Source organism: Lithobates pipiens, unplaced genomic scaffold, assembly GCF_037356315.1.
Source record: "Lithobates pipiens isolate NorthernLeopardFrog02 unplaced genomic scaffold, aLitPip1_a1.2 Scaffold_8, whole genome shotgun sequence".
NCBI lineage: Eukaryota > Metazoa > Chordata > Amphibia > Anura > Ranidae > Lithobates > Lithobates pipiens.
Window position 1 is genome coordinate 94,300,532 of NW_027507903.1, and position 14,581 is coordinate 94,315,112.

The 14,581-nt window shown below is 41.3% G+C and overlaps 1 protein-coding gene across 1 annotated transcript in view; it reads left to right on the forward strand.

The window, feature by feature from the left end:
• ENTREP2 (endosomal transmembrane epsin interactor 2) overlaps positions 1–14,581 on the forward strand; it is a 1,041,875-nt gene that overhangs the window by 738,822 nt on the left and 288,472 nt on the right. The window contains exon 5 of the mRNA XM_077473414.1: positions 11,109–11,240. Within this exon, the coding sequence (XP_077329540.1) occupies positions 11,109–11,240 (132 nt within the window). The remainder of the gene's footprint in view (positions 1–11,108; positions 11,241–14,581) is intronic.

Sequence of the window (14,581 nt, forward strand, 5' to 3'; positions counted from 1 at the left end):
GTAGTTGAGAGTGGGGTGAAATAGATTGTGGGGTGGGAGCATTGTGATGGAAAAGGCTGTGATCACTTGGGGGGGGGGGGGGTAGGAGAGTTATTGGAAGACATGGGGGCAGAGATGAGAGCTGGAAAAGGGAAGGAGGAGGCAACAGGCAGAAGTGACTGAAGGCATGATACAGGAGACAGCCAGAGACTACAGGCATGGTACAGTAAGAAAGCCAGACACTGCAGGCATGGTACAGGGATACAGCCAGAGACTGCAGGCATGGTACAGGGTGACAGCCAGAGACTGCAGGCATGGTACAGGGTGACAGCCAGAGACTGCAGGCATGGTACAGGGAGACAGCCAGAGACTGCAGGCATAGTACAGGGAGACAGCCATAGACTGCAGGCATGGTACAGGGAGACAGCCAGAGACTGCAGGCATGGTACAGGGAGACGGCCAGAGACTGCAGGCATGGTACAGGGAGACGGCCAGAGACTGCAGATATGGTACAGGGAGACATCCAGAGACAACGGGCAGAAGTGACTGAAGGCATGATACAGGAGACAGCCAGAGACTACAGGCATGGTACAGTAAGAAAGCCAGACACTGCAGGCATGGTACAGGGATACAGCCAGAGACTGCAGGCATGGTACAGGGTGACAGCCAGACACTGCAGGCATGGTACAGGGTGACAGCCAGAGATTGCAGGCATGGTACAGGGAGACAGCCAGAGACTGCAGGCATAGTACAGGGAGACAGCCAGACACTACAGGCATGGTACAGGGAAGACGGCCAGAGACTGCAGACATGGTACAGGGAGACATCCAGAGACAACGGGCAGAAGTGACTGCAGGCATGATACAGGAGACAGCCAGAGACTACAGGCATGGTACAGGGAGACAGCCAGAGATTGCAGCCATGGTACAGGGAGACAGCCAGAGACTGCAGGCACGGTACAGGGAGACAGACAGAGACTGCAGGCCAGGTACAGGGAGACAGCCAGAGACTACAGGCATGGTACAGGGAGACAGCCAGAGACTGCAAGCATGGCACAGAGAGACAGCCAGAGACTGCAGGCATGGTATAGGGAGACAGCCAGAGACTGCAGGCATGGCACAGGGAGACAGCCAGAGACTGCATGCATGGTACAGGGTGACAGCCAGAGACTGCAGGCATGGTACAGGGAGAGTGCCAGAGATTGCAGGCATGGTACAGGGAGACAGCCAGAGATTGCAGGCATGGTACAGGGAGACAGCCAGAGATTGCAGGCATGGTACAGGGAGAGTGCCAGAGATTGCAGGCATGGTAAAGGGAGACAGTCAGAGATTGCAGGCATGGTACAGGGAGAGTGCCAGAGAATGCAGGCATGGTACAGGGAGAGTGCCGGAGAATGCAGGCATGGTACAGGGAGAGTGCCAGAGAATGCAGGCATGGTACAGGGAGAGTGCCAGAGATTGCAGGCATGGTACAGGGAGAGAACCCTGCTGCTGAGTGTCTTCATACAGAGCCCCCCTGTTCTCTGCCTCAGTATCCAGCCAGGGAGAGCCTAGCTCCAGTGCTCTGTGTGGACGGAAGTCAGAGCTGGAGGAGGGAGGTGTGCAGCGAGGAGACGAGTCTTGTTGGCTGTTAGGCTGGCGGGCCTGCACCTTGCGATGCCACTGGGAGGAGGAGGAGGCAGGGATGGCATTGTCCAGAGGGGAGGAGGAGGCAGTCCTCTTTCAAGTGACGTCACTTCCGGTATCGGTTTCCGGAATCAGAGCATTTTCGTGAGTACCGATACTCGCGTAAATGGCTAGTATTGGCACGGATACCGATACCAGTATCAGTATCGGTGCATCCCTAATAGAAACAATCTCAAAACAAACACTATATTCTCAAACCATTGGTGAATAGGACCCTATATACACCTGTGGTTTAAGCTCGCAGTGTATGTTTTGAGATATGGTTTTAAGTTGTGCAATAAAGATTTAACAAACTGTTTTTAAATATATTTTTCTATTTTTTAATTATTGCCAGGAAAGTCTCATACATCCATGATAGAATTTGTTGGACAGCCCATAGTAGTGTAAATTTTCATATTCTATTGTCAGATGTTTCTGTTTGTGTAAAAGCAAGAGGCATGCCACATGACTCTGCACAGGTTAAAGCATGACCTCTGTATGTAGTCTGAGAATTAACACTTTCTTTGAAAAAACTATATATCCCACAATCCATGGGACTCTCAGTCTATTGCTGGTATAAGTGAGAGCTAGCACACAGAGAGCTTTTTCTATTACATTAGTAAGCCCACATTTGTGATGCGACACAAAGCACATTTCACTGAACACTGTATGAACCATATCAGAAAATGTACTTTTCCCTTTCACAATATGGGACAGGCTAGCTGTTAAAAAACATGGACATAGGGGACCATTCAAATCATGATACAAAAAACTGCTACCATAACATGTGAGCACATAATTACCAGGTGAATCAAACAAACAGCACAAGGAATATAACTACACTAATATTTAGTTAAAGCAACAAAAACATTTAAAAGTGTAACATTTCTTTAATTTATTTTTATATTGGTTTAATCAAACTTATTATTTGTTTGCTTGTATATGCATGCACAACCATTCTTCCACTATTGTTAAGATATAAACAATTTATGATTGGGGCTATTTTACTAAACATTTGCTCTATTACTGAGTTATTGGGTCTTACCTGACAAGAGAGTATGCCACCCCCAAATACATTAAATTTATATTGTTTTAGGAAATAATTACATTGTTGGAATCTTTTTAATTGAGTTTAAGCATTGGCAATGGTGATGAATGAATTGTACAACTGTCTGATAATTTTTTTTTTTATACAATTAAGATAGCAATCAGTTATTTCACTACTGTAAAATGCACTGATATAATATTTTTTTTCATTATTGGATTTACCTTAATATAGGATATTATTATTTTTTTCTACTTATAGATACTTGTAGATATCATAGGATATTCTCCCCTCCCACACTAGATGGATATTTTCACAATAAGCTGATTTTAGATTTTGCAGATTAAAGGCACTGATTGTGTAAATGACACTGGTAGGGAAGGGGTGATAAAGACTAGGGGCGATCAAAGGGTTAAATGTGTGTTTTCTCAGTGTGTTCTAACTGTATGGGGATCAGACTGATTAGGAGAGGAGACAAATCGCTGTTCTTACTTACTAGGAACAAACAGCATGTCTCCTCTCTTCTGGCAGCACAGAGATTTGTGTGTTTACTTACACAAATCCCTGTGCTGGTGCTCGTGCATGTGATTGCACCTGGCCGGCGGCGATCACGACTGCCAGTCACACGCATCGGGTCCCCCACCATGCAGCGTGCGCATGTGTGCCCCTCTGACCGCGGTAGTGGTTACGCGCGCCATGTGGCAGCTCTTAAAGGAGCTCCATACCCGTACAGGGTTTCATGCAGTGAAGCCATTCTGCCCCTGTAAAAAGACACGAACTGGTCGGGAACTGGTTAACCATTGAACCTTAGTACACAGCGCTCAATTCTGTTATCCTGGTGCTATTATATCCTATTAATTAACTGCGTAAAACATATAAATTCATCATTCACATAAAGTGCTCTGGCACGTGAATGAATAAAAAAATAAAAATACAAAAATTGCCTTTCCTATCTCATTAATGAATGCTAACATAATAGTCTATAAACAAAGTATCCAATTGCTTTCCCATGATGTTTCTCTGTAAAGCAATCAGTGATGTCACTTTTCAAAGTGCTCTGTGCTCAAAGAGCCAACAAATTGTAGACATATATTCTCTTCTGTGTTTCTTTTCCTCCAATGTGCGTCCCCACCACACTTGTACACTCATCAGATGACCATGACCTCTCTGGAAAGAGTATGGTTTAAATACGCTTTTCCCCCAAGGGGTTAATAATCATAGGCAGCAGTTTTTCCACTCCAGGGTAATTTTTGTCAAAAAATAGAAGAGACAGAGAACTCTAATAGTGTAAAACCATTATATTTAAATACAGTATAATGTAAAAAAAAAACACCAATATATGCACTTACATAAAAAGTGCATTCCTCTTGCACCCGGGTTGAATCGCTTTTGTATAACCGGTCGGCTCCACTATCTCTCAGTACGAGCGCAGACCGTCCTCAATATCTCACTTCTCCCAGGTGTCAGGCTCTTGTCCAGCACAGATAGCTTCCTCTATCCCTGTGCTGGCGTACATTTAGTCACATGACGTCTTCATGACGCTTCCTGAAGACCTTTGAAAGCGACGTTACTGATTGATTTACAGAGGAACAGCATTGGAAAGCAATTGGACACTTTGTATATGGACTATTATATTACAGTTCACTAATGAGATAGGAAAGTTGACTTATGTATTTTTTGGTTTGAAACATTCATGCACAGGAGTACTTCTGAATGATGAATTTATGTTTCACACAGTTGATTAATAGGAGATAATAGCACCAGGATAACACAATTGAATGTTGTGTATGGAGGTTTAATAATTATAAGAACATTGATTGGCTTTTACTCTGCTACTATAAAGATCAGTAGCGCCGGTATTTTTGGTACACTGTATCAATGGTATTTTATTCAATTGACATTTCTTAATATAAAATTAATAAACACATTTTTTTTTTCAGTGTAACTTTTTGCCTTTTTCTGTCTTTGAACACTACATGCAATAACAAGCCAAGTGGGGAAGAAAGTATTGATTTTTTTTAGTGTATCATTTACTATTACAGATTCGTTCTGCAGTGAAACTGCCTCAATGTAGCAAAGAACACACATTTCAAAGTGTGAATTCCCAGCCTGTACATGTTTTTTTAGCACCTGAGTCTATTTTTGTCATCCCCAGGAGGGGTCAGTGACCCAGCATTACATATTTAGTTTACTGAATAGTTCCAGCTAATATAACAGCCCAGGTACTTCTGTAGAAAGACGATTTCATATTCTAAACCAGGTGCATATAAAGTTACATTATTGTACATTGTTCCTATTTTTATTTTATTGTGTCTCTATAATATTTCTTTCTGGATATTAGTAAACAGATGTCCAGGGGTATATAATTATATACTGCATTGTGTTTTCAGTTAGTTATGATATTTGAAATAGTGATCTAATGCTGTATTTACTGCATGATTGCCTATCTATTCTAAAATAAAGATAACTAACACAGTGGAAATTAATACAATAAGGGTGTACAGTATGCTGCTTTGATCATTTTTTTTGCTCAGAATATAGAATTAAGCCAATGTATACAGATACCTGTGGTCTTCATCAGCGCTGTGTTCAGATATCATACTACCTTATGGACACCCGACTGATTAAACTCGTTTGTGCAATTTTTACTACTTGATGATAATATTACTGTAAAACAAAGAGAAAGAGAAAATGGTTTATCAGCCTGTTGCCCAACCCCTGGTCCTCATGGTCACCAGACTGCAATAGAAACCTCACAGAAGATCTAAGGCAAGCCATAGATGCTTCATTTTTTCTAGAGCCAATTGGCTGATTGAAAAAAAAACACACGCACTCACATGGCAGGTGGATAGAGGAATTCTCCTTGTTGTGCCATTGTATTCTTATACCCCGTACACTCAATCGGAAATTCTGCCAGCAAAAGTCTCATGAGAGATTTTGGTCGGAAAATGCGATCGTGTGTATGCTCCATCACACTTTTGCTGGTGGAATTTCGGCCACCAAAAGATTGAGAGCAGATTCTCAATTTCTCAGTCGGAAAAAGTTTTGATCGGTAATTCCGATCGCTTGTACAAATTCCAACGCACAAAATTCCTACGCCTGCTCGGAAACAATTTGACGCATACTCGGATGCATTGAACTTCATTTTCTCGGCTCGTCGCAGTGTTGTTCGTCACTGTGTTATTGATGATCGGAAGTTCAATAAACTTTTGTGTGACCGTGTGTATGCAAGCCAAGCTTGAGCGGAATTCTGTAGGAAAAACCATCCGAGTTTTTTCCGACAGAAAATCCACTTGTGTGTACGGGGCATAACAGTGGGACTCTGTTGTCAGAATACACTGATCAGCAGTTGATTGGCTGCAGCTGCTGATCGACAACATTTTTTCAACAGTCCAATTCAATTTATGTCAAGCAGGAGCAGCCATAGATGGATCAAAAGTCCTGCTTGTCCACACCAAATTTAGATACACCTATGGGAAGCTTAGCCCTTCTCTACTGCTCTACTCTCTTCTCTAGCCAAAACATTTGAAAAATGCTGAAAAGGTTATAATAAAAAAATGTATATATATAGAAAACACTATGATATGTTTTTATGTTTTCTTTTGAGCTACGCAACATGCAAGGTATTTAAGCTGATCTGGATCCTTGCTGTCTGTTAACCCCATAGTGGGTAAAGCTTTGCATGCCCTTACTAAAAATAATATCCACCTCAAAGGGTGAAAGTTTACCCATTAGGGGTGGGTTAGTACATAAATAACACTGTTATCAGAAGTTTGTATGAATCACTGTACACATACATAAGGAGTGTGTTTTTGGACTCAAAGTTTTTATTTGTTTATTTGTACTGAACACCCAGACACTATTTCAATCGGTTTAATATGTTTTTTTAATATTGAATGTATGATGCAGTTTGCGCTTTTTTGTTCTGTGCCATTTAATTGCACTTTACACTTTTTTTTGGTCATTTTGCACTTGCAAGTTTTTAGGTTTATATAGCACCACACCCATTAAAATGTATTAGACAGTTTGATGTTATATAGTGTATTAGCTATGCGGTAAGGTGGGATGTTTACAAATTAACCAATTCAAGACTAGACTGTTTCACCCCCTTCCTGGCCATTTTTCAGATTTCAGAGCTTCCACATTTTGAATGATAAAAACATTGTACACACATTACATTTTTATAATTTATTTTAAACAGGTAGGTTTAGCAGTTGAAAAACTCCCACCGACCAGCAGGATAGGTAAACATGCAGGTCAACCTGGTGGATGACGTGGGCTCACCCAATGTGTGGGGTCCAACCACTAAATGGTATTTACCAGAGCTTCTGATGGTGGAGATGAGTTTTGATGCATGTCAATACCAGGTTTAGGTCCTAAAGATTGCCCCATTCGGTGGTGAGAAAGCCTGGGTCCAGTAGCGGATACAGTAGGTAGGGATCAAGCAGAAGCGCGGACAGTAAACAAGCCAAAGGTCAGTAAGTGGTTACAGGTTGGGATCAAGCAGAAGCATCGTCGAGGAACAAGCTAAATGTCTGTAACGAGTGGTAGCAAAGATTTGGACAGCAGCAAGAGTGACAAGAGTGAGATATTGGCTGAAAAGAGCACAATAATGGCAAACAGGAAGGGCAAAGGCATGGCTTAGACATAAAGTTAATGGGGGGAGCAAAGGGTTCAAGGTTTAAGACAAACAAGACACAAGGCAAAGTTGTCTTAAGAGATCAGACAGGGATCTTTCTAGCATCTCGGGTAGCTCATCAAGAAGAGTTACCACCAGACACAGAAGAGGTCCCAGGTTTAGATTTAGGTCCTGACACTTAGGGTAGCAGCAGGAACACTGAGACTGGTGTGGTGGTGATCAGGGACACTGTGACTGATGCAGGGGTGGATCCAGAGTCTAGTCTTGGGAGGAGCACTGCCAGAAAATAAGGTGTACCTGTAGGCCATTTCGTGCAATAGCCAGTGAAGGCATGTGTACAGATTGGCAGGAGGGGGAGCCAATCATTGAGTCCAGTGGAAGCGATGTCAGCAGGCCACCCGCAATCACTCACTCCCCACAGTGATAGGACAGCGGTTTGCCGATGTAAACAAGGCAGACCTCCGTTCTGTCAGAGATGAACAGAACGATTGTGTGTTCCTGCTAACTGGGAACATGGATAACTCTGTTAATCTAGTGAATCCATCCTGTACACAGTTAGCAAGCACCTCCCAGGGACACAATTTACCCTTTGATCATCCCTGATGTTAACCCCTTTCCAGCAAGTGTCGTTAGTACAGTGACAGTGCATATTTTTAGCACTGATCATTGTATTAGTGTCACTGGTCCCCAAAAAGTGGGAGTTAGGTGTCCAACCTGTCCGCCGCAATGTTGCAGCCCTGCTAAAAATTGCTTATCACCGTCATTACTCGTAAACAAATAAATAAAAATGCCGTAAATCTATCCCCTATTTTGTAGACGTGATAACTTTTGTGCAAACCAATCAATATACACTTATTGGGATTTTTTTTTTACCAAAAATATGTAGTAGAATACAAATGAAGACTTTTTTTATAGCAGAAAGTAAAAAATATTGTTTTTTTTATCAAAATTGTCGGTCTTTTTTAGTTTATATCGCAAAAAAAAAATGCAGAGGTGATCAAATACCACCAAAACAAAGCTCTACTCACTTTTATTAAAATATTGCTTTAGTGGCACTTTAGTTGGTGCTTTAGTGGAGGGAGGGCCTCCCATGCAGGATCAATGGAGATGAGCGGGAACCGGGATTGCACACTGTCTGCAGGCAGCATCACATAGTGACACACAGTCACTGCTTCACCCTATGTTCATGTCGCGCTGCAGTGAAGATGGAGGGAGGAGGTGGGTGGAGCTAACACTCTCACTCAGCTCAGGGGCAGAGAAGGAAGAAGGCTCCGCTCTGAATGCTGGGACTCTCCTCCTCATCAGCAGTGGCTCTGACGTCACTGACGCCACTGGTTGCTAGACGCCAGGCGGCACAGGCGCTATCAATGGGTACAGGGATCCAACTCCTCCCTCCATCTTCTCCAGGCTACAGCACAGTGTAATGACAATAGAGCCTCTCTTTCTCTGAGCCACTGATGATACTGATGTGAGAGAGAGAGAGAGACTCGGGACTGGACTGGAGTCCGTAAGTAATATTTTCAGGGGGGCAATTGCACCGTTCCCCCCCCCGATTCATCCCTGGACTGATCTGGCAATAATCAGGGACACTTATGCCACGTACACACGACCGAATTGTCCAGCGGACTTAGTCCGCCGGACCGCATTACGCCGGACAATTCGATCGTGTGTGGGCTCCAGCTGACTTTTTCATCGTAAAGTCCGGTGGACTTAGAAAGTAGTTTTGACTCAAAATTTGTCCGCCGGACTTGGCTTTCAGAGGACAATCCGTTCGTCAGTGTGCTAGTCCAGCGGACTAAGGCCGCGTACACACGGGCGGATTGTCTGCCCAACTAAGTTCGGCAGACAATCCGACAGACAGTCCGTTCAAAATTAGCATGAACGGACTTGACCACACACGATGAGCAGACAGTCCGCTGAAAGCGTGCGTGATGACGTGTACAGCACGTACGACGGGACTAGAAAAACGACGTCCTATACACTGCAATGCAACCTTCGGCCGTGTAAACCCTTTCTGAGCATGCGCCATACTTAGTCCGTCCAACTTGTCTACACGCGAGCGGACTGTCCGCTGAAACCAAGTTTGGACGGACAAAACCAAGTTTGAACGGACTGTCTTACGGAAATTCCGTAAGACTTTGTTCGTCAGACTGTCCGCTGAAAAAGTCCGCTGAAGCCCACACACGAGCGGATTGTCCGCTGAAACACTGTTCAGCGGACTAAGTTGGACAGACAATCCGCCCCTTGTGTACGCGGCCTAAGAATGACGCATGCTCAGAAGCAAGTACAAGAAGCAAGCTATTGGCTACTGGCTATTGAACTTCCTTTTTCTAGTCCCATCGTACATGCTGTACGTCATACATTCTGTCGCGTTAGAATTCGGAGTGTCAGTGTGTGGCCAAGTCCATTCGTTAGAAAGTCCGGCCGATTGTTTGCCTGATTGTTTGCCGGCATTATACATAATTACTGCCACATTAGTACAGTTGGTGACACTGCACTTGCTTTGAAGACAGTATGTAAAAGATACAAAAATAATATAAACAAAACGAAGTGTATGGCTCCATTATTATTGGGCCTTTTATTTGATTTTTTTTTACATATGATATGATTTTTTTACATTCAAATTAAACTAACCAAGTGGATTCAAATTATCTGCAGAATGCTGGCATCTTTAATGTTTAGCATCTAATTTCTCCAGCGCATGCATTTCCAGGTTTACTACTTACTTACCTTTCATTTCAGCATTTGGCTCTAAGTTCACTTCAGCCTTGCCCACACACTCAGGCTAGGTTCACACTTGAGCTTGAGCTTCTTCAAGTGTTTTTTATGTACATTTGTACAAGTGTTTTTGGGGGCGTTTTCAGGCTTGAGTGTTTTTTGTTTTAGCCAGTGGAAAGCAAGTTACTAGGAGAAGGATAGGCAAGAAATTCCACATCATGAACTTTGCATTTTTAGAAGTTTTTCAGATGTTTCCACTGAACAAACGAAAAAATTTACCCAAAAAAGTCATGTATTTTCTTGCTTTGAGCCACAAGATTTAAGCGACACAACACTTGGATGTGAATGAGCATCATTACATTTTATTGGAAACTTGATGTTGAGTATTGAAGCATTTCGGGAAAAGCACTTCAAATCACTCTGGTGTGAACTAGGGCTAAGTCTGCATTCACAAATGAGTAGAGACAAAGCAAAGCATATTTCCTGGTTATTTTTGAATCATTTTTTCAGTTTTTTTACAGGCATATTATATGTAATTTACAAGCATTTTTGCATATGTTTTGAGTTTCAGGAGCTTATTTCCTGGGCTGGGAAAGGGAAGGAGAGTGGTTTTATATGAGGAGAGTTCTTCAGGAGTAAAAATATGCAAAAACACATGTATCATGGGTTTACACATGCTCTTTGAAGTCTATGTAACCAAAAATGCCTGAATACTCTAAAAAAAGCTCATGTACTTTTATAAGCACAGGGTTCAGAGCACACACAATTGCTCATGCGCAGAACGAGGACAATTAGAAAGAATGGGATTTTGCATGTTGAGCATAGTCTGGCATAGGGCAATCAGCAGCTGGTGGGGGGGAATCTTATGACAAGAGTTTTAGCTGCCTCCGAAGCTATGTAAGAAGTCTGAGAAATTTGGCTTTATGAGATTACTGGAGACATACATAGTTTGACTTTAATAGAAACCCTATCTTTCCTTGATGATGTTACAGTTTTATTTTGCTAAAGTTATTATTAACTTTATTCTGAATACAAATGAAATTGTGTCTTCTTCTTTTGTTAGATAAACATCAATAGTGATGGAGTATGTGTTTGCTGTGAAATGCAGCATCAGACATCTGGCTGCAGCAACCCTGGAGAAACCTTGAAACTCAACCCTTTGCAGGAGTGCAGTGCAGTGAGACTGACGCTTAAGGTAAGCAAATTACTTTCTAACATAACTGTAATTCGAAACAATTCTCCTTTCCTTTCCTAAACATCAGATTAATAGCATACTTGCATTTTCACACTGCAGGTGGTTATTAGCAATTTTTTCCAGTGTCGGGGTATAAAACATCAAAGCCTGTGCATATTGCTCAGCCTTGAGGGCAATATTTATTAACCTTTAACCCCTTTCTGCCCAGCCAAGCGTCCCTTTAATAATTCTGGGGGGTGGGAAGAATCAGCAATCAAAGATGGTCCTACTGGTTGCCTATTCTTGTCTCCGACAGCTCAGTCTTTGTGCTGGGAGATTGGAAAGAGCACACTCTCAACGCATAAACATCAGTCCCCCATGTGTGTTAGGCAGCCATAAACAGTAGGCAGGCAGAGTTAATGGCACATTGCCTATCGCATTGTCATATGTCTGCATCAAGGGTTGCAATCCTGTACACATGCATGTGTTTATACAAGCAATGTTATAAAGTCTCATATATAGAAAAAAGAGATTGCGCAAAAACTCAAACACATCAATAAATAATCATGCAGAAAACACATAGCATGTGAGTGAATAAGTCACTATAAATCAATTATTATTGTGTTGAAAAAGTCCCAACAAACACAGGAGGAACTTTAAAATAAAGAATCCACAAAGACAACTTATAATTAATGTGTTAGAAAGTCCCAAAACAGACACGATGAATTTGAACTAGTATGACAATGAAGTCAACTTCTGATGCAGCCCCTGGAAATCTGCAATGGTGACTGGTCAATGCTTAATATCCAAATGGAGAAATGAGCTAAAAAAAAAAGCCAGATGGCCTCTTACTGGACACAATGGACCCCAAATTATAGGGGTCAAACTCACCTGATATCCACAGTGTCAGCTGTGATGTTCAACCTAGTCCACTCAAAAAGGAAATGCCGCTCTCTCTCTCGTCTGGGACAGCAAGATGGTTTAATAACTTTCTAGTCTTCCAGTCACTCTGCTCGATACTCCTCCAATAAGTTCAAAGGGATTTAGAAGAAAAAGAGGAACTTCATGGTGCAGTAAATAACGGTAGTTTATTCCAAAATGTTCCTAAGCACAGCGAAGAAATGCAATACAACACACAGCTACAAGCTATCAGACTGCCAGCTGGTGCGTGGTGACATCACAAGATTCTCTCCAACCGACGCATTTCCCTGTAGCAAGCATCGACTGGAAACGGAGATGTCTCTGGGATGTCAAGCGCCACCTAATTTATACTAGGCAGGGGAGACACCAGAGGTGCAGAATTCATCTGTTCCTACCAGGTGTCACACATTACATAGTTTTTTATGTGGCAAACTTATTTTAAAATACATATTTAAAAAACAATAACATTCATAAACAATACTAAAAAAGTTTCCACATGAGCAGCCACATTAAACATGTCACAATCAATTTTACAAATTGAAAAAACTAAAAATATAAAAAATTATAAAAAATGCAATTATTTTGATGCGTTTTCCTAAGTTTCTATAAACATATAGTTACCACCAAATAAATGTCAACCCTGGATCCTGCACCAGAGAGATATTAATAAGACACATCTTGAATTGGTCAGATGTACAATTCACCAGAATATTAACCCATAAATAGCAAAATTCATTTGGCAAGCAATAATATCACAAGGTGATGCTAGTAATACACAAAGCAATCCAAACACCAAAATTATGATAATTCATGATAATAACAATAATTAATAATAATTAATGAAAATGAGAAACTTCACAAATTTATAGAAAAAAAACTGAATTTCATATACACCAAAACAATATGTTAATTCTAAATCACCATTAGTTAATACTCTTGTACAATAATTGATCAATAATACCAATATAGCTGTATACCTGTATAGCCGTCCCATCTGACAGACCCTAAAGGTGGGGTCAGCACCACCTATGCAATAAAAAATAAATACATTTATGGAACAGATTATATATTCAACTGTTATTGATGTAACAGTCGATGTCTCATTCTATATTGAGCCCCATAAGATTGTAAGAGCAAAGGTCAAAAATCCATTGAGTTTCTCTTCTGGAAATCTGTCTTTTCAAATTACTACCTCTCCAGTGGGGAGAGCACTTTTCCATGGCTATGACTTTCAATTCAGAGGGGTGCCTCCTGTGACATTCGCAAAAATGTCTAGAAACATTATGGCCAATAAATCCTTTACAGATATTAGTCAAATGTTCACCAATTCTAACCTTTAAAGCTTGTGTGGTTCTCCCCACATAATGGAGCCCACATGGACAAATTAAAAGGTAGATAACTCCTACTGTCCCACAGGTGATAAAATCGTCAATCCCATACACCTTAGACGTAACATTAGAGGAAAAAGAGGATGTTTTCATGGTTCTAGATATTCTACACATTTTGCACCTTTTACATGGATAAAAGCCTTTCAGGTTTGCAAACATACCCATTTTAGACTCATGCAGATTTATACTGCTTGGTGCCAAAGTATCTTTAAGTGTGGTGTTTTTCCTAAAAATGATGTTAGGCTTTTCTGGAAGTTTAGGACCCAGAATGTTATCATGTTTTAACACTTGCCAGTGCTTCTTTATAACTGTGAAGAGAAAGTCGTAACAAAAGCCCATTCATATGGATTATTCTCCCTTGGCCCTCTAATCCTTGGTATCGATAATTGACTTCTATCCATATCTTGGACCTTTTCCAATTCTTGTTTCAGACTAACCTGATTATATTCTTTCTCTATAAAGTGTTTTGTTAGGGTTTCGGCCTGTATTGAAAAATCCTCCAGCTTTGAACAGTTTCTTCTGATTCGTTGAAACTGTCCCTTAGAAATAACTTTTAGCCAGCTAGGGTGATGGCAACTTTCTGTCGGAATGTAACCATTCCGATCAGTAGATTTAAAGTGTGTCTTAGTAAACAGAAAATGCTGCTCATTGTAACTCACTAAATCTAAAAAGGGAATGGAAGATGCACTGAACTGATGAGTGAATCTGACCCATTTGGGCATCTTATATTGTCTTGCGGTTGTCTATAGTCCCATTCCCTATATGCTGAATCTTCCTCTTGATTTTCTGAATAGTTCTGTAATTAATCACAGTGGTTTTCAGTCTGAATTTCATACCCATAGGTAGCTCTTGGGGAATTCTGATAATCATTATATTGACCTCCCCCCCACCCCAATTGGGTTTACTTTGTGTATATTCATCATAATCACTGGTATAATCCATTTGGGGCTATCTTCCTTATTGGGTCCTAAACTTCCAGAAAAACATAATTTTTAGGAAAAACACCACACTTAAAGATATTTTGGCCCCAAGCAATATAAATCCACCTGAGTC